The sequence below is a fragment of the Vulpes vulpes genome, chromosome 4 (genome assembly GCF_048418805.1).
Source record: "Vulpes vulpes isolate BD-2025 chromosome 4, VulVul3, whole genome shotgun sequence".
NCBI lineage: Eukaryota > Metazoa > Chordata > Mammalia > Carnivora > Canidae > Vulpes > Vulpes vulpes.
In genome coordinates, this window is record NC_132783.1 from 71,086,687 (window position 1) to 71,108,333 (window position 21,647).

Genomic DNA, 21,647 nt, shown 5'->3' on the forward strand with positions numbered 1-21,647 from the left:
ATTTAGACAGGATAGCAAATAGCATAGTGTGAAGCACTAAACTATGAAGTCTAACTGGGAAAACCCTTCCCTTCCTTCCATTTCTTACCAACCTCTACCACTTAGTAGCTGTGGGATCTTCAACACGTTACACTAACTCTCCAAGCTTATTTCCTTATCTTTCTTCTGGGGAAAATAATGCATATACCTCATAAGGTTGTGAAGATAAAATAGGAAAACCCAGATAACAATGTCTGACACAAATGAAAATGTCATTATTAGTCAATGCTAATGTCATACATTTAAAAGCTTTTAAAACTTTTTAAACACTTGGCACTATTGACATCTTGGGCAAGATAATTCTTTGTTGGTGCAGTGGGGGTGGACATAAGGGGTTCCTGTGCATTGTAAATGTTTAGCAGCCTCCCTGGCCTCTACTCATTAGATGTAGCACTTATCTTTCAGTTGTAATACCAAAAATGTCCTTAGATAGCCAAATATCTCCAAGACTGAGGGTTGAGATGGGTGGGTGGATGGATCCAAAAAAATAATAATAATAATCAACCCTGGCTGAAAATCATTGCTTTAAAGGAACTAATTTAGGGCAAAAAGATGAAGTGCTACTTTCCTTGGTGATCACCATTTCTTAGTTAAAGCAATAGGTGATACATACTGAAAATATAAAAAGTTTCAGAAAGTACTGAGAAATAACACATATAGATACACATAGACCCATAGTGAACAAAGTTTCTAAATTATATTTGGAATTGTGTGCACTTATGAGATTGAAGTAACAGAGACACCTTCTTACTAACTTTCAAACATTGTGTGGGGCTGCTGCCAGATAGAATGAAACATCAAGTTAGGTGGATAACCCACCTAGTGGGACACCAGAGATGCCCCCATGTTCCAGAAAGCCAATTATAAACTCCACCTGCAGCAAGAACACATTTCATAGCATCCTTCAGAGAAACACTAGAGCACTATATTCTAGAAACTGTTCCTGAATCTCTCATAATTACCAGGGGAACTTTGCAAACATGGACATTTCCAGGCCTCATCCCTACATTTTAATTTTGCATTTTACACCTATCTGTAAGTTAAGTTAGTCCTCCTAAGTAATTGGGAATATCTGATCCAGTCGACAATGCCTTGAAATGTGAGAGAGAAGGTCAGGTTCCCTTGAACTCTGCCCCATCTTAACTTTGACATCAGGAAGAGACCAACACACCATGCAGAATTCTTTGTGAATAATTATAGCCTATAAATTGATACATTACATTAGTTTTTGCTAACAATGTTAGGAACAAAGCTCTTACCCAAATAGAAAGTTTGAAAACCAAGATTTTATAATAAAAGAATTAGGAACTGCTGTGGTTTATTATTTCTGGTCTTCAGTTATATCTGGTGACAGCTTTTGCTACAAACTCCATTCCATCAATCACCCATGTTCAGACAGAACAGGGGTTACTATGCTTAGTCATGTGGAACAAACAGTCCTTCTGCAAACTCTGAAAATGATAAGCACTTGAAAAGAAAATGTTCATTCCATTTTCTGTTCAACAACATCAGAACAGATCCTTACTAATGCAACGGAGGAAGCACTGGCTTCTGCTTTAAGAAGCTACGATGTAGTTGGAAGGATTTGAGCCTACGTGTGGTAAGGGTTTCCATCTCAAATTATGCAATTTGCAACCTCCAGGTAGGGTGACCAGTTGTCATAGATTGCCTGGGACTGAGAATTTCCCAGCATGTGGGACTTCCAGTGTAAAACTTGGACATTCCTGGACAAACCATGACAACTAGTATCTGATGTACAGTCTTGAAGTCATCTTGCAGCTGGTTTCCTCTCTATCACTTTTTTCTACATACCTCTAATCTGTCCCTGTCCCTTGTCCATGTCCCCATCCCACCTATTTTTAGCCTGAGGACTTGGGTGCTTGAGCACTTTTCTCCTCCTAAAATAAAGGGACTAAGCTGACTAGTCACAGACCCTGCATTGTAAGTCCACATAGTCCAGGAAATTGAGGTGAAGCAGAATCAGAGAGAATCAGAGAACTTGATCTTCTCTCTAATTCAAGACACTTAAATAATGGTTTCCACTATTTGGGAGTGTTTATGAAATATAAAGATTACAGGACTTCTACCTCAGACTGTCTGGAGATGAGGACTTAAGAATCCCCATACTTGAAGACCTTTCTGGTAATTATGATGTGCAGGAAGGCTCATGAGCAATATTTAGAACACAAAGCTCTTCCAGGAGTGCCATGAAATGTGTTTTTGCTGCAAGTGCAGTTTATAATTGCATTTCCAGAATGGGAACACATTTCAGATATTTTACTAGGAAGGACTTACCTTTGTAACCCATAAACCCAAGTTAAAACCCAATATTTGGATCTCAAGATAAAAGACTATAATACTTTGCTCAAACCATCATTTCAAATGCCTACTGCAAAAGTTACTACTTATCAAGCCATTAATTGAGTCTAAAGTAAGCTTGAAACCTATTTAAGTCACATCAATTTATAAATGCTTGCCTTTAATAGTGAATTTGTAGCATATTATATCCAGATATTCCTGTAAAAATCACCTGTTGAGCTTTGTCTTTGTTATACCAAATACTGAAATCAACAATTAGTAATTGAATATTTATATGCATGTAAGGCTCAGAGCTAGAGGGCAAACTTTGGGAAGAAAATTTTAAGTTACTATAATCTTTTATAGACTTATGGCCATCTATACTAATCTCATGTGATCACACTCTCAACAGAGATTTTTACACATATAAACACTAGCTTCAAGGTGGTCAAAGATCACTCCAGAAATCCTTTAACAGTTCCTGAGCCTCTACAAAGAGCAGACATTTCTTCCTTCTGAGTGACACATAGATTAGAAAATATATGACAAAAAAATCAATTAAATAAATTTTTAAAAAATATATATGACCTTCCTATAAACACTAATCTTGGAAGCCAGTAAGACCTAATGATCCCATAAATTAATCTGTGAAAGCCTATTCCAAATGCCTGCCACTTTGGCAATATCCCTGCCAAATGATGAGACTCTTTAGGTCCCTGAAAACATCTAGCCAGCGGTTCCCAGATTGTGTCACAGGGTTATTGAAAAATTAGAGAAGAAATGTGTCAGATAAAGAATCACAAGTTTCAATATAGGGGCTGGAGCTTCTTCACTCTCATGCAGTCATGTTGGCTACATGAGACTCCTTATACACAAGCTCTACAAAATGAAAAACATCAAGATAGATTTTTATCTTTGAACACTTGCTGGAAATCTTGGCTAGTGTGTGTATACACCCCTCCCCCGCCCCCCCTCTCCCCACACACACACAGAGTGAAAATCTTTTTTATAGATTCTCTTGGAAGGGCTCTAGGACATCTCAGATTCACCTACATTTTGGAAAATCCAGCCTCCAACCTACAAGCCGCCTCTGTAAAGAGTCCTTTGTCCATTTCTACCATTTAACACTTAATAGGAAATGTATTGATGGTTCCTTTGTATGGGCAATTCCATTATACGAGGTCTGCTAATAAGCGTGTTCAAAATCCTGCCCATCCAGAATGAGAAAATGCAAAACTACTCTTGACTCTTGGAGAATATAAGACACACATAAAAGTCAGGTTTTAAAATAGAAAAGATATATCTATATCCAACATGCAAATATTTTGTAACTCTTTGCCAGATACGGAGATACAAAACATCAGATAACTCAAAAGTCAATTTGTATCTGGCTTAAGACTTCTTTATGTGTTTTACATGTTGTTTCAAGTTGGGGTTGGTGGGAGAAGAAAAGTGTGCCTAAAATCTGACTTAAAACTCTAATTGGATTGACATTGGGTCCTTCCCACTTTTATGTGCCTTTTATCAAAACACAATGGCCAGCAGAGCAAGGGGAGGTCACCAGGAAATAAAGATAGCCAACTAGCCACCTGCATCCATTGGGAAATAATTTACCACTTACCAGCAGGGTTACACTAGGCCTCATTGTCCTTACTGTGAAGCATATTATTCACAAATCAGTTTGAGGATTTAATATAAAATATATAAAGTACTAAGAACAGTGCTTAGATCGCAGAAATCCTTAATAATAGTAGTTACTATTAGCGGCTTTATTATTAGCCACTATTATTAATATACTTAGTTATTAATTAGCATCATTAATAAACACTGGGGTTGATGGTTTTACCTACTTAGACTATATAGATCTGTTTTAAGCAGTAATGTGTTAAATGAGTTATTTCTGATGACACTGAAATACATTATCTTTTTAAATCTCTTCGTTCAATTGCTGGAGAAAAAAGGACATTTCATGAAGCAAGTTCACCTAAACCTATTTCTACTAGCCATCCAGGAACCAGTCTGCAAAACTCTGACCCATCTGGGTTATAAAAAATAAGCTGTGCTCTCATTTCTACTCACATAAATTAGTGTTTCTTTCCTAACTAAGTCTTCCTGGAAGTATCAATTTGCCTTCTGCTTCTTAGCCAATCTACCATCTCTGGGGTTAAAACCAGAGAACTTATCAGACAAATGAGAACCAATTTTGAGAATTTTCAACACAGAAGTTAATGAGGAAAAAAACTGAGACAGAAAAAGACAATATAGGGTCAGAATGAGCTACACCACTCACCTCCACTTTCCCTGTGTTGATGAATCATCTTACAAGTAGGTAATAGAAGAAATCAAGTAGTAATGTTAAAACTCTCCCATCATTGAATACCGCAAAAATACCGTAAGTATCAAGACAGTACAGATTATCTACATCCAATAATAGAAAATAAGCACACCACTTGTTTGTCACAGGAAACCAGTTAAGAATTCACTAGGACCAGGAGTTGTGGTGAGTGTTTTTCACCTGACACCTTTTTATGTGTAAATCTGACGCTTGGCTCCCAGCTGGAAAGAATGCTCCGTATCAGAACGCACCTTAATTCCTCCGTTCCCTCTCAGCTCCCCCACTGCAACTCAAGTACCTCTTCAGCTTTTCGGTTGCACCAAGCATGGTTTCCCACAAGAGGCCAGGTTTAGGAAAGCAACAAGAGGTTGAGAGTACAAGTGAAGACCTGCTGCCAGCCCAGCCTCTTACCTGCAGCATCTGCGTCTTCCTCGGGCACACTCTGGGTCGACGCTGGGGCTGGGTCCTTGAGTCCATGCACCTGAGCAGCTTCCTCCTGGTTTGTCAAAAATGCAGAACACAGATCAGTTTCCAGGGCTTGGAGCTTCAGCAAGGAATTCTGCAAGCAAAAGCAGAACATCAGGCTAGCTAAGTAACTGCCTAATCCACAACGGTGAGTCTGCAGCTCCTGCAAAACACCTTCCTCCAGCGCCTGGCAAGGGGAGAGTCTCAGCTACAGCTGCTTCAGGCAGGGCTGATTGTGCCAGAATCAGATACACATTATTCCACATGCAGCCTCAGTTTCTGCCTCATTGCAATACTAACGTAAATGGCTTTATATGTCACACATGGGACTGGTGATTTCGTCAGCAGGAGACGCTGCACCAGGAAAGCCAATCTGAGACGGTATCTGCTTCCCGGGTGCTTGAGGCTTTACGCTTTGGAAGTGTTTCATTCATTGTGCTGACATCAGGAGCAAGTGACATTAGGCCCCTCCCAGGCTACCATTCATAAAAGCCAGCATCCCTTAACCATGAAGGCTGCAGCAGACTGCAGTGCATAAAGAGTTACTGCTGCAGAGGCTGCCTGGCATCTGGGAGGTGCTTCTGAGCTCCTGATATGCATCTGTATTGGGGGGGGGGGTGTATGCATGCACATGCACATATGTGTGTCTTCCGAAGTTGCTTCTCTCAATAGGATGGCTATAGCTGCCTGTACCAAAAACAGAGTGGAGGGAGCAAAGGAGAGGGCCTTGGTCGCTGAGAGTGACACAGCGACTGAGGGAGAAGCAATTTCTTAGCTCCCAGAACAACCTTCCCCCACACCCTCCACACCCTTCATTTCTCATTTTAAATTTCTCCCATGGTTCTTAATAAGAACGGAGTCATACAGACTGACGCACGTATCCTGCCATGATGCAGATGCCCAGCAAATTAATTCCCCTGACCAGGTGAAAGTGAGTCATGCCTGAGGCCTTGGCTGGATTCCACTCCCCTGCAACAGGAAAGCTCTGCAGGCCTCAGCAGCGTCTCCACCCACAGAGCTCCTGGCAGGGGTGGCTACTTGGAGTGGAACCACTGATCCTGTACCTACTATGCCCCTCCAGGATATACTTACTCTACTCACACCCTACCCTTCACATACCCTACTCCCCACACACCGTCATACCCAACCACTACACCCTACTCTATACACACACATCCTTCCCTATCCCACACATACCTTGATACCCTACCCTATGTACACCTTCACCTCCTGTTCTCCACACCTGCGTGCCCAACCCCCACACCCTCACACTACTCTGTGCATATATTTGACCCCCAAATAACCCCATATACACTTTCATTCCTACCCTTCACTCCTTTATCCCCTACTACACATATATACACACACACAGAAACAACCTACCATACACCATATATAATCCCTTATACTCAACTCCCACTCTCACATCTATTCAGTACACACACACTCCCCTACCCACATATATACCCTCACACCTCACCTCGTATAAACATCCACCTCAAACATCTCTTCACACCAAACCCTTCCCCCCACACCACAATACCCACTCCCACAAACATATCCTCATCCATGCTGTTGGTATGAGTAAATACAAGCCGACAGCAGTCTTTTCAAAGCTGTTCACTGCTAAGAGGGCTCCCGATACCTCCTTTGACGTGCTCAGAGATGAAGGCATAAACCTCCTCTGTGCAGGGACTGCTGAATGAGAGCCCACAGCTCAGATGAAGCATCTACCTGAGATCAGGTCACTTTTTTACTGGTCCCTTCTCCTTTCTGGGATGTTCTCCCAGCACCTAAATGTGGAAAAGCCCAAGGTTACTGACAGGAGGTGCAGAGGAGCAAGGGCACCAAGTTTCTGAAAAGAGTTCTAGGCATCTGGGAGACAAAAAGAACAACTCCAGACAAGCTTCCTACTGGAGGACCTTAGAGATCAGAGTGACCTTTCAAAAAAGAGCAAAACTATTCTGAAAATTAAGAAACAATGACATGTGAATGTAAAATGGTGCAGCTGCTATAGAAAACAGTATGGCATTTCCTCAAAAAATTAAAAATAGAATAAGCATATGATCCAGTAATTCTGCTACTGCATATATACCCCAAAAGAATTGAAAGTAGGGAATCAAACAAGATATTTGTGCACCTATATTCATAGCAATATTATTCACAATATCCAAGAGTTACATTATGGACTGATTTGTGTCTTCCTCAAGTTCATATGTTGAAGACCTAACCCCTAATGTAATTGTACTTGGAGATAAGGCTTTTAAAGAAAAAATGAGGCCTAAGGTTGGCATCCTGTTTCAGTATGATTGGTAGGTATCATTATAAATACAGAGAGAGAGAGAGAGACCAGGGATGCACCCACATAGGAAAGGCCATGTGAGAAGGTGGCTATTTGCCAGCTAAGGAAAAAGATTTCAGGAGAAACTAACTCTGCCAGCACCTTGATCTTGAACTTTTAGCCTGCAGGCCTGAGAAAATAAATGTTTGTTTTTTCAGCAACCCAGTCTGTAGCATCTTTTTTAATAGCAGCTCTAACAGAGCATTGGCAGACTAATACCAGATAGAACCAATCCAAGTGTCCATTGAAAGATGAATTGATAAAATGTGATATACATACAATGGAGTATTATTTAGTCTTAAAAATGAAGAAATTCTGTTACATGTTAGAACAAAGATGAAGCCTGATGACATTTGCTAAGTGAAATAACCCAGTCATGAAGATAATATCTAGGGTATAAGATTCATAGAAACAGAAAATAGGATGGTCATGCCAGGGCTGGTGGTGAGGGAAAAGGAGTTAGATTTAATGGGTAGAGTCTCAGATTGGTAAAATGAATAAAATTCTGGAGATGGATGGAGATGATGGTTGCACATTTAGTACCAGTAAACTATTTACTTAAAAATGGTTAAAATAGTAAATGTTGTTATGTATATTTTGCTACAACTAAAAAAAAAAGTAAAGAGGAGGGAAGAAAGGAAGGAAGCAAGTCCCTCCCTACATTTAGAGGACGGGTGTAGAGCTTGCTGTTCCTTGTAGCATATGTTCTTATATGGTTTACAAAGTGGAAGAGGACATGTCAGCTCTGCTACATCCTATGCATCTGACTTTGAGCAAAATTCTTTGCTATTCTAGACCTTAATTTCTTCATGTGTAAGAGAGAAAAGAAAGAAGAAAGAAGAAAAAAGAAAAGAAAAGAAAAGAAAAAAGAAAGAAAGAAAAGAAAGGCAATAATACCAGTAACAATGGCACCTGTTCTCAGAATTAAATGGAAGGCATGAAATGAACTTTGTATAACACTAGCATATGACAAACAATCAAAGACTGAACATTAGGTTTATTATGAACTGTCTCCGCACCCCAGAGGCCATTGGGTAGAGCTCTGGTCACATGTGACGCCAAACTCTACACCAACTCTGAGGCCTTCACTCATCACTTTATCTCCAAGGGCCCTACTCTCTGCATCTGCCTATAAAAGGCCTGAGACTAGATGACTTCTAAATTCCTCTCCAACTCTAAAGGAAAGGAAAGCAAACTTTCCTTTGCAATGCAATATACTGAGGAGGGTGTACAGAATCTGGCACAGAATGGGTGCTTGGACAGTGTTTCTGGAACTGAACTAAGTGTTCCTGCAATACAAATAAATAGCAAAGAATTTCAATGCATAGGAGTAAGTCAGCTCACATTCAGAGGCCTCTTAACTCCCACAGGGAGTGAAGTATAATGCTGAAACCCAGTTATGGCTAAAAGTAGTAACTGGGTTGTCATTCATCCTCCTCTCTCACCTCTTCCTCCCTTGTACTCATACTGAAGCAAAAACAAGACTAAGTTTGTCAAGGGAGATCCATCTGTATGGCTGGTTTATTCCTCTCTGAGATAACAAGAGTAAGCTTAAAGGAATGGAGAAGAAAACAAGTGGCAAATGAAACAGGAGAGAGAAGATGAAGGTCTCAAGGTATAAGACCATCTCTAAGTAGAAGGGAAAAAATAAGCTGCTATTATTGAGGACAAGAAAGCAGAATGGAAGAAACTCTTCAGACCTGCTGTCGTCAACTATATTCCTTCTCCATCCCAAACTGACCCATTACCTGAAGATTATCTCAACATAGGAATTGAGAGGAAGGGCTTGGACATCGTGTGTGGGGTGGGCCCCTAAAGGGACACCTCTCCTGATAACCAGGAGACCCAGGCCAGGGGTGTGGGTGGGGGCTTTATAAGCAATCTATGCCACCATCATGTGTCCTTCCAGGGGGCAACAGAAGCCAGTCTCATCAGGGCTGAGCCCCAAAGAGCCACCCTTGAGAAGGTCCATGGACTCACACTGCACACATGAGGGTTATGCCCCTACACAGATTGTAATACCACACATGCAGCTCCCAGCTTCTGGCAGCTTTTAATGCACAGAGAGTTGCACTAGGCTCTGGTGAGACTAATATCAGCCCCTTCCCCATGTGGCTTTCAGTCTAGTGGGGAGGTGTCCAAGAAATAAGCAAGCAAGTCAAACAACAAGTTTCTACTGTCATAGGGTGATGGAGGAAAGAAACCATAAACCAAAGGAAAGAGTAAGCGCTTGTTCAACTCTGCTTATGCCTGACTTAGTGGCTTTAATGCAGGAACACATTTTCCCCCTACAGAAAAACTAAGCTCAGTAAATCCCTGGGGTCCTGGTGCTACCCTTCTCTCATTAGGACCTCCACCCCCTATAGGCTGCCCCTAGCCCAGCCCTCAGAGCCAGCCTGCTAGCACTTTTTCAGATTCACATCCCAGGTCTCCATGGATAGATCTTTAGGATCTTCAAGAAAACTGACAAAGGCTGATGAATCCTCTAAAGAACAATGACTATCTCTCATTCTGAGGTCTCCCATTTGGATATGAAAGAAACCAAAGAGAAGTCTGTGAAACCTAGGTGTGGCTTTCTAAAAGCTAATTTTCCTCTTTTGCATAATGGAAAATATGCTACTTGTTTTAGAAAATACTCTATTCACTTTTCTCTCCTATGCAATTACCAGGTCCCTCTTTAGTTGGGTTAGAATGGAGAACACCCACACCTTAAATACTATTTTAAGGTGCCTTTGTCTGCAATTCACCAGTTGCAGAGTAGGGACAACTTACTTTTAATTTCTGTGAAGAAATTTAGTGGTCCTCTCATATACTTTTATACTTTTATCTGAAAACTGTATGTAGATTCCCTATGGTGATATGAATATCAATTTGAGTATTTGCTCAAAGTTGGAGGTACAACTGGGTTCCTGAACATTACCAGTTCTACTTACTGTTTTTCTTCCCTGATTTTAATGTTTTCTGTGTATATTTCCTTCATTACTCACCTCTCCAATGCACCCCCCCACACACTACCCTTTCTTTCCGTCTGCTTCCTGACTCCACCTCCCCAGGCCTGATTTAGCTATAGTTGCTTCACAGTCAAATTTCTCTCAAATTCTTGAGCCAGTTCTAAACAGCACCTCCCAATTTCTCTGGTAGTATCTTGTTTATTTCCTTTCCAACGCTCATTATAATATGTAATTTCATTCATTTCTCCACTTGTTTATTGGCTCTTTCCAACTCCAAAAGGGCTGGAGCCAGCCTCCATTGTTCACTACCATACCTAGCATAATGAGTAGTGCAGCAGGAGCCAACCAATAAAAGGATGGCCATTGAATTTTAGTTTTTATTTCCTGGACTCTTTAGGCCCCTCTGAGTATCCAATTTCAAGCTTCCCTGCTGCCTGGCCCAGAAACTTTAAAATGATTACAAATCCCTAGGGAATTTGTTAAAGATGTGCATTCCTGTTGAGAACACCCCAGAGATTCGGATTCTGTGGTCCAGGGTAGGGTCATTTAGATACAGGAGGTCTGAGGTGCATACTTTGAGAGATGTAGCCCTATGCCCTATAGGGATTTGACTCACTCTAAATGCTTGCCTGCTTAGCTCCACCTGCCCAAGGAACAATAGTTGGTTGAGCATCTGACTCTCAGTTTTCCCGGACTCCTCACCCACTGACACCCTCACTAGCTTCCTGCTCTGGACACCCCTTGAGGGTTGCTCCTCCTCCATCCCACCTCTCTCTGCATCCAAACACATACCAGGACACATAAATTTTGAACTGCTCAGAAGCAAGGCAGTGCTGCCTCCTGAATGTCTGTTGCTGATCTCTGAATGTTCTTGCCAAAAGAAGTGGGACTTCTTCCAAAGGTGATGACTATAAGAAAAATGCCAAAAATTCTGCCTAAAAACTATACTTAATAAGATGGTATCGTCCAAGATGGGGATGTAGGAGGATCCTGAACATATCATATCCATATCAAATCTATAGCTACCTAAGGAACCATCCTTTCTGAAAAAAACCTGTAAACTAGCTAAACAACTTTTCCACAACAAAGGACAAAAGGGCCATATTGAGAAAGGTAGGAGAAGCAGACTGAGATCTTGCCAAAAAACCCCACCCCTAGTATGGTGATCCACAATCAGCAGGGATCTCACAAATATAAAGCTTCTCCCTAAGGAGCAAGGGCTTTGTGTCCTACATCAGATACCCCAACCCCTGGAACCCACAATGGAGATATAAACCCCCAAAACATCTGACTTTCAAAACCATATCCAGGAAACCCGGGGGACTGTACAGAAATGACTAACTTACATGCAGACTAACCCTAGGGACTAGCACAAAAGCAGCAGTTCATAGGGCACCTGGGGGCCTCAGCTGGTTGAGCACCTAATTCTCAGTTTTAGCTCAGGCCATGATCTCAGGGTCATGAGATTGAGCCCTGTGTTGGGTTCCACACCCATTGGGGAGTCTACTTGAGATTTTTTCCCCTTTGTCTCTCCCCCCGCTTCTATATGCTCTCTCACTCTTTCTCTCTAAAATGAATAAATAAACCTTTAAAAAAAACAAACAAAAGCAGCAGTTTGAAAAGTGCCTAAACTAAAACACTCTAAAGATTCATTTCTTATTTTTTATTTTTTTAAAAGATTTTATTTATTTAATAATGATAGAGAGAGAGAGAGAGAGAGAGAGAGAGAGAGAGGCAGAGACACAGGAGGAGGGAGAAGCAGGCTCCATACCAGGAGCCCGATGTGGGACTTGACCCTGGGACCCCAGGATGGTGCCCCGGGCCAAAGGCAGGCGCTAAACCACTGAGCCACCCAAGGATCCCCCAAGATTCATTTTTTAAATCTTAAACCATCTACTAGAGGGGCAGGGACCTATATGGATTCTCTATGGGGACAGAGGCATTAGCAGGTGCCACTTTTACACTCTCTAACTTGATAGTATAGGCAGTTGTGCCCTATCCCTGCACTTTCCCACTGCCGTGCTAAAGCTGGCAGGCACACCCTGGCCCTGCAGTCTCCCACTGTCATGCTATGGCCTGCAGGTACATTCCAGACCTGTGTTCTCCCACTGCCTTGCAAAGGCCAGTGGGCATGCACAGTCCACGTAGGGAACACTCCTTGATCACTTACTCTTCTGGCCAACCACAATTATGTTCCTGAGTTCCACAAGACAATAACAATTGGAGACAATTCTTGGCAGACTACTACTACCCCTATGGGAATACAAAGAGTAGACTGAAAGACACTCCCAGTCTTTCTTTTAAAAATGCATATTTACTTGTTCTAGACCTTCAGCATGAGGGACAGGATTCAGGTTTGCCAAAATCTAGAGGCCTATGGGGCTATTCTCAAGGAACCTAGACAGGGACACCATCTTTGCATTCTGCTTTGGCCTTGCTATAGCATATGCCAATATCTTCCAGAAAGGAGCATCCATACTTATCTGAAGCTCTGAGTTTTGCACTTGTCACCCAAGGGATACCAAATGACCTGTCTGGAAACCAGCAGGATTTACAACTGTAGTACCACAGGAGTATATATTTATATATTTGCAAACTTTAAAAGTTGCTGCTTGACAGTCTGGCTTCCAATACCTGAAACTAGGTGCTGACTGAGATCTCTCTCTTTGGAACACTGTCAAGTCTTGGCACACCCTCAACAAATGGGACCTGCCAAGAATAAATGAGGCTGCTTAGACAATTGCAAAGATTCTAGAGACAACCAAGAACCAGGGTAGGATTGAAAAATAAGGTTCATCTCTTATATAAGGCCCTCCTTCAAGACTGGGAGAGATAGCTGTTTCCCCTAATACTTGGGAAAAAAACAGAGTCAATCAAAATGGAAAAACAGAAGACCATGTTCCAAATAAAAGAACTAACTAAAACCTCATGAAAAACAACTTAATAAAATGGAGATAAGTAATCTACCTAATACAAAAAATTCAAAGTAATGGTCATAAAGATGTTCACCAAACTTGGGAGAAGAATGGATGAAGCTGGTGAGATAAAGAATATAAGAAAGTACCATATATAAGTCACAGGTCTGAAGAATATAATAGTATTGAAAAATACACTAAAAGGAATAAAGAGTAGATTAGAGGATAAAGAAGAAATGATTAGTGAGCTGATAGATAGGGTGGTGGCAATCATTCAAACTGAAGAGCAGAAAGAGAAAAGAATTTAAAGAAATGAGGATAGTTTAAGGGACCTCTGGGACAGCATCAAGCATACTGACATTCTAATTATGAGGGTCCCAGAGTGAGAAAAGAGAGAGAAGTGAGCAGAAAACTTCTTTGAAGAAATAACAGCTGAAAATTTCCCTAGCCTGGGGAAAGTAACAGACATTCAGGTACAGGAAGTAAGGAGAATTCAAAATAGGATGAACCCAAAGAGATTCACACCAAAACACATCAAAATTCAAATTAAATTTTCAAAAATTAAAAATAAAAAGACACTCTGAAAAGCAGTAAGAGAAATCAATTTGGGTAAGATTTTATTTATTTATTCAAGAGAGACATAGAGAGAGAGAGAGAGAGAAAGGCAGAGACTCAAGCAGAGGGAAGCAGGATCCATGCAGGGAGCCCGACGTGGGACTTGATCCGGGGCCTCCCTCCAGGATCACACCCTGGGCTGAAGGTGGCACTAAACCCCTGAGCTACCTGGGCTGCCTGAGAAATCAATTTGTTACATAAAGGCAACTCTTCCCCCAACGAGGTTTTCAGCTGATTTTTCAGCAGAAACACTGTAAGCCAGAAGAAAATAGCACAACATATTCAAAATGCTGAAAGAAAACAAAAACACCTTACAACTGTGGATACTCTTTTCAATAAGATTACCATTCAGAATTGAAGGGGATATAAAGAGTTTCTCAAGCAAGAAAAGCAGTTCTTTTCTGAACTGACAGAAAAGAAAAAAAAGAAAAAAAAAGAAAAGAAAAGAGAAAAGAAAAGAAAAGAAAAGAAAAGAAAGGAAAAGATCATAACTAGAAATATTTGAAAGAAAAAATCTGATGCTAAAGGCAAGCTAAGAGAAAAGCTAATGGATCAACCATTTATAAAGCTAGTATGAGAGTTAAAAGACAAAAGTAGTAAAATTAACTAAATCTACAGTAATTGTATAAGGGATACACTAAATAAAAATATGTAAAATATGACATCAAAAATACAAACTGTGTTGGAGGAGGAATAAAAATGTGGCACTCTCAGAATGCATTTGAACTTAAACAATCACCAACCAAAATAGACTGTTATATACATAAGTGTTTATATAAGAAATTCACAGTAAGCACAAACCAAAAACCTATAATAGATACATAAAAGTAAATAGAAAGGAATACAAACATAACACTACAGAAAATCATCAAATCGCTAGTGAATAAAGAGAAAAGAACAGAAAAGAACTACAAAAACAAAACAATTAACAAAATGGAAATAAATACATACCTAACAATAATTAGTTTGCATATAAATAGGTTAAATGTTTGAATCAAAAGACAGGGTAGCTAAATGGAAAATGGAAGGAAAAAAGCCCAAAAAACAAGACCCATCTATATGCTGCCTGCAAGCCATTCACTTTAGATCTAAAGATACAAACAGACTGTAAATGAAAGGAGTGAAGTATATTCTGTGCAAATAGAAACAAACAAAAATCTGGAATAGCTATATTTATATTAGATAAAATAGGCATTAAAACAATGTTGTAACAAGACACAAAGCAGAATGTTACATAATGATAAAGAGATCAGTCAAAAAATAAGATAAAACACTGTACATATATATTTATGCACCCAACATAGGAGCACCTAAATATATAAAGTAAATGTTAACAAATGCAATGGGAGAAATTGACAGTAATATAATAATAGTAGGGAACTTTAATATCTCACTTACATCAATGGGTAAATCATCTGGACAGAAAATCAATAAAAAAACACTGACACTGAACAACACATCAGACCAGATGGACTTAACAGATACACACATAATATTCTGCCTAAAACAAGAGAATACATTTTCTTCTCGAGTGCACATGTAACAATCTCCAGGATAGATCACCTTAGCCCCAAAACAAGTCTCAATAAATTTAAGAAGATTGAAATCATATTAAGCATCTTTTCTGACTACAGCACTATGAAACTAGAAATCAACTACAAGAAGAAAACTGGGGAAGCACAGACATGTAAAGATTAAACAATGTACCGCAAAACAGCAAATGGGTCAATGAAGAAATTAAAGAGGAAATCAAAAAACACCTTGAGACATATGAAAATGAAAATACGGTGCTCCAAAATATGGGACACATCAAAAGCAGTTCTAAGAGGGAAGTTTATTATGATTCAGGCCCACCTTAAGAAACAACAACAAAAAACTCAAACTAATCTTACGCCTAAAGCAACTAGAAAAGAAGAACAAAGTCCTAAGTAAGAAGGAAAGAAATAATAAATCTCAGATCATAAATAAATAAAATAGAGATTCAAATTAATAAAATTAAGAGCTGGGGTGAGGCAGGAAGATGGTGAAGTAGATTCTGAGCCCATCTTATCCCACAGCAACACAGAAATAAAAGCTAAATCTATGAAACTAACTCTGAAAATGACCCAAGACTAGCAGAACAAACCTTCCACAGCTAATCACAGAAAGAAAGTCACAATGAAAACAGTAGGAGGGCAGAGACATAGTTGAAAACCAATCCTCCCCCACCCCCCAGGAAGACTAATCACAAATAAGAGAGACATCACAAGCATCAGACCCCACATCATGCACCCCTGGCACTGGGGACCCACACTGGGAAAATACATCCCCATAACATCTGGCTTTGAAAACCAGTGGGCCTCAACTTTAGTAGCTTTAAAAGTCAGCAGGCTTCACTCTGGAAGATCCAAAGTATTATTGAGAGTCCAAAGATCTCAAAAATTGAGAACCAGCATAATAAATAACTTAAGCCCAAGACACAACACAGACATACTAGTTTGAAAATCACCTGGGGTATACATGAGGGAGATTTACTGACTAATCTTAGAACATGTGATGGAGGGACAAGGAAATTCAGGAAATTTCTCTGGGAATATAAGTGCTGCTGGGTGCCATTTTTCTTACACTCCCCAGCCTAGATAGCCAGATGCTTACAGGAGCCAGTTATAACACTCTCCATCTACCTTGCTAGTAATGTATGCCTGCCCCAACATTTCCCTGAGGACCCACCCAAAACAACCTGCCTGCCTCCACAGGCATCCCTTCTAAGAAGCTCCTGCTTCACCACATCCTCCAAGCAGCCCTGGCAGAGGGGAGCAGCACCACTCCAATGTTACTCCTTCCCTGAAGAGTGAGGGAAATAATCTCACACACTAGTATGTCCTCAGTTCCAGCAACCATCTCTTAATGAGAACCTCTCAGTTGGCCCATCAGAGAACAAGTACTCCCCATCTGCCTGCAACTCTGGCAGAGAAGCTAATGGTAGACAGCTATGCTGACTGCTCTCCCTGTCCACCAACAAGACAGCAGCATCCTTATGTGGGCTTGTAAACAATAAGGGAACCAAATCCTATTCAGAGTACCCAGTGCAAATAAACTGGGTCAGCTGGGCTGAAGGTGGTCAGGGCTCAGCCACAATAGTAGGGCACATGCAGCCAATACAGGCAACAGCCTTGGAGAGCTTGGTTCTGATTACCAGGGCGGGCACTGCACTACAGGGCATAAGACCTCTTCTACATAAGGCCACTAGTTTCAAGATCAGGAGACAGGGCTGACCTACTTAATATATAGAAACAAACACAGTGAGTTAGACAAAATGAAGAGACAGAGGAATATGTCCCAAATTAAAGAACAAGACAAAATTACAGTAAAGGAGCTAAATGAAATAGAGATAAGCAGTGTGTCTAATAAGGAATTCAAAGTAATGGTCATAAAGATACTCAATGGACTTGAGAAATAGTGGATGAACTCGGTGAGAACTTCAACAAAGACAGAGAAAATATAAAAAAAAGGAACCAGCGAGAGTTGAAGAATTCAATGACTAAAATAAAATATACACCAGAGGGAATCAACAGCAAATTAGAGGATGCAAAAGAACAAATCAGTGAACTAGAATACAGAATAATGGAAAATAACTAAACTGAACAGCAAAAATAAAAAAAAATAGGTGAAAACCAGCTTAACGGAACCCAGTGATATCATGAAGCATAATAACATTTGCATTCTAGGAACCCCAGAAAAAGGAGATTGAAGGGAACAGAAAACTTATTTGAAGAAATATTAGGCAAAAATTTCCTCAATCTAGAAAAGGAAACAGACATCCAAAATCCAGGAAGTACAGGGAGACTGTAACAAATGAGCTCACAGAGGTCCCACCACAACACATGACAATTAAAATGTAAAAATGTAATAATAGAGAATTTTAAGAGCAGCAAGAAGAAGGAAACAGTTATATACAAAGGAAACCCCATAAGACCATCAGCTGATTTTTCAGAAGAAATGTTGCAAGCCAGAAGAGAGTGGCATGATATATTTAAAATTGAAAGGAAAATACCTAAAACTAAGAATGTTCTACATAGCAAGATTATCATTCCCAACAGAAGAAGACATAGAGTTTCTCAAACAAAAGTCAAAGGAACATATTACCACTAAATCATCCTAACAAAAAATGTTAAAGAGAATTCTTTAAGTGGAAAGAAAAAGATCATCACTGGAGGAAAACAGTTGAAAGGAAAAGAAATTACAAGTAAAAGCAAGCATATAGTAAAGGTAGTAAATTAGTCACTTGCAAAGCCATTATGGAGGTTAAAACACAAAAGTAATAATAATATCTACAAAAAATAGTTCAGGCATACAAAAAATAAAGATACATAAAATATTATATAATATACATAAAATGTGGAGAGAAGAGTAAAACTTTAGTGCTTTTAGAATGTGTTTGAATTTATGCAACTATCAAATTAATACATATGCTATACACTTAGATGTTATATAAAAACCTAATGGTAACCACAAATCAAAAACCTATAATAGAGGAGTATATGGCAGAGGTGGAGTCAAAATAGCGGAAGAATTGTGGGACCCTAAGCTTGTCTTGTCCTTCAAACACTAGATAGTTATCAAATCACTCAGACCACTCAAGAAATCAATCAGAGGTGGGAAATAACCCAAACTGCAAGTCTACAAGTAGAAAAGCAAACATTTTTTGGAAGGTAGGAGGTTTGGAGAGTAATCTTGGAGGAGATAAAACTGTGAATATGGTGGTGGGGAGGCAGCCCACTTTGTGGAGGCTACCACAAAGTACTATATGCAGTGGAGTACAAAAGCTAAACTTTTAGAAGTTCACTACTGTGGGGAATGTACCTGGCCTAAAGGTGCTCAAGTGGCTTTGCAGGCCAAATCCCAGGAGGAACAATGTGGTCTAAGGATCCCCTGGGTCACAAGATCAGGTGGTGCCAACATGCTGCACAGTTCCCAGGCATGGGAGCAGGATAGCCACCTGGGACCAGAGGGTCTTGGTGTCAGTTTTCTGTGTGTGTTACCATAAACTGTGAACCACTGTGTAGTGGGGCAACAGCTTTCCTAGGACCAGCTGGAAAACAGCTAAAGCACTGTAAGACCCTCCACTGGGGCAGCTCCCGTGGTGCAGCAGTTTAGCGCTGCCTGCAGCCCGGGGTGTGATCCTGAAGTCTCAGGATCGAGTCCCAGTTCGGGCTGCCTGCATGGAGCCTTCTTGTGTCTCTGCCTCTCTCTCTCTCTCTCTCTCTCTCCCTCCCTCCCTCTTGGAATAAATAAATAAATCGGGTTTTTTTTTGTTTTTTTGTTTTTGTTTTTGGTTTTGTTTTTTAAGGAAGAAACTGCTTAAAAAAAAAAAAAAAAAAGACCCTCCACTGGAAGAACAGCATGTGTCTGTACCCCAAGAGTCCCTAAAATTTGGAGTTTTGAAAGTCAGACACAGGGTTCAACAGAAACACAACATAAGAGGGGTGATTGATTGCTCTTCTATAGGGCTCACCGAAGAGTAGAGGGTGGGAACTTTCAGCTCCGGGTCTAGAGAGTGGGGCATCAACATACTTATCCTGCCCATCAGGGCTAAAAGCCTTCAGAGAGCAAAACAGCACCACCTAGTGGAGGCTGGTGTCATTTACATCAGTGAAGGCATCTTCCCACTGAAACAACTCAGCCTGAGAATCAGTGCAGCTGGTCCTTCCCACAAAAGACCAGTAAAAACAGCTTGCTCACGAGTCTACTGAACATGGAGTGCTCCATAGCTTCAGCTCTAGGAGAAACAAGATATAGTTTCTTTTTTACTTTTATTCCTTATTTTTATTATTTTTTATTTTGGTTTTTCAATTCCCTTAAAAAGTTATATTACTTTTTTCTTAATTTTATTTTTATATATTTTAATACATTTTTATTATTTTGTTTCTTTCATATATATATGTACATATATATAATACATGTTTTGGGGGGTTCTTTGCATTTTGTTTTGGTTTGGTTTGGTTTATTTCTCTTCTTTTCTGGACAAAATTTCTGAGAAATTCACTCCAAAAGAAAGAACAGAAAATAGAACTCATAGCCAGCAGCTTAATCAATACAGATATAAGTAAGATATCTGAACTAGAATTTAAAACAATTATAAGGATACTAGATCTATCCACAGAAACATGGCAGGCCAGAAGACATGGCAGGAAATATTCAATATGCTGAGTGGGAAAAATATGCAGCCAAGAATTCCTTACCCAGCAAAGCTGTCAATCAGAATAGAAGGAGAGATAAAGAGTTTCCCAGACAAACAAAAGCTAAAGGGGTTCATGACCACTAAATCAGCCTTGCAAGAAATTTTAAGGGGGAGGAACCCTTTAAGTGGAAAAAAACCCCAAAGGTACCAAAGACTAGAAAGGACAGAGAACATCACCAGAGACACTAACTCTACAGGTAACACAATGGCCCTAAGTTCATATCTTTCAATAGTCACTCCGAATGTAAATGGACTAAATACTCCAATTAAAAGATACAGAGTATTAGAATGGAGAAAAAAAATCCATCTATATGCTGCCTACAAGAGGCGCATTTTAGACCTAAAGACACCTACAGATAGAACCATTTATCATGCTAATGAATGTAAAAAGAAAGCTGGAGTAGCCATACTTATATCAGATAAACTAGATTTTAAAACAAAGACTGTAACAAGAGATGAAGAAGGAAATTATATCACAATTAAGGAGTCTATCCATCAAGATCTAACAGTTGTATGATGTGCCTGGGTGGCTCAGTTGGTTAAGCGTCCAATTCTTGATTTCAACTCAGGTCATGATCAGAGTTCTGAAATCCAACTCCATGTCAGCTCCATGCTGGGCATGGAGCCTACATAAAATTTTTTTTCTCTATCACAATTAAGGAGTCTATCCATCAAGATCTAACAGTTGTATGATGTGCCTGGGTCGCTCAGTTGGTTAAGCGTCCAATTCTTGATTTCAACTCAGGTCATGATCAGAGTTCTGAAATCCAACTCCATGTCAGCTCCATGCTGGGCATGGAGCCTACATAAAATTTTTTTTCTCTCTCTCTCCCTCTGACCCTTTCTCTATCCCTCTGCCTCTCTAAAATAATAAATCTAACAATAGTAAATATTTATGATTCCAACCCGGGAACACCAACTATATAAACCAATTAATAATAGCTATAAAGAAGGATGCCTGGGGGCTCAGCAGTTAAGTGTCTGCCTTTGGCTCAGGGCGTGACCCTGGAGTCCCAGGATCAAGTCCCACATCGGGCTCCCTACATGGAAATTGCTTCTCCCTCTGCCCATGTCTCTGCCCCTCTCTCTCTGTGTCTCTCGTGAATAAATAAATAACATATTTAAAACAATAATAATAGCTATAAAGAAACTCATTGATAATAATACAATATTAGTAGGGTATTTAAACACCCTAGTCACAGAATGGACAGATCATCTAAGCAGGATGAATCAACAAGGAAACAATGCCTTTGAATGACACACTGGACCAGATGAACTTAACAGAATTTATTCAGAACATTTCATCTTAAAGCAGCAGAATACACATTCTTTTTGAGTGCACATGGAAAATTCTTCGGAACAGATCACATACTGGGTCACAAATCAGCCCTCAACAAGTACAAAAAAATTGAGATTATGCCATGCATATTTTCATATAATGCTATGAAACTAGAAGTTAACCACAAGA

At 40.0% G+C, this 21,647-nt stretch overlaps 1 protein-coding gene across 8 annotated transcripts in view; it reads right to left on the reverse strand.

Annotated features, from left to right (window-relative positions):
- Nucleotides 1-21,647, reverse strand: part of FAM13C (family with sequence similarity 13 member C) — a 147,569-nt gene that overhangs the window by 33,584 nt on the left and 92,338 nt on the right. For 4 of the 8 annotated variants that reach the window (XM_072756043.1, XM_072756044.1, XM_026013536.2 and 1 more), the window contains one exon: nt 5,084-5,168. In XM_072756043.1, the coding sequence (XP_072612144.1) occupies nt 5,084-5,168 (85 nt within the window). Of the gene's footprint in view, nt 1-5,083; nt 5,232-21,647 lie in introns of all 8 variants that reach the window. The other 4 variants (XM_072756042.1, XM_026013537.2, XM_026013531.2 and 1 more) reach the window with 1 other exon arrangement.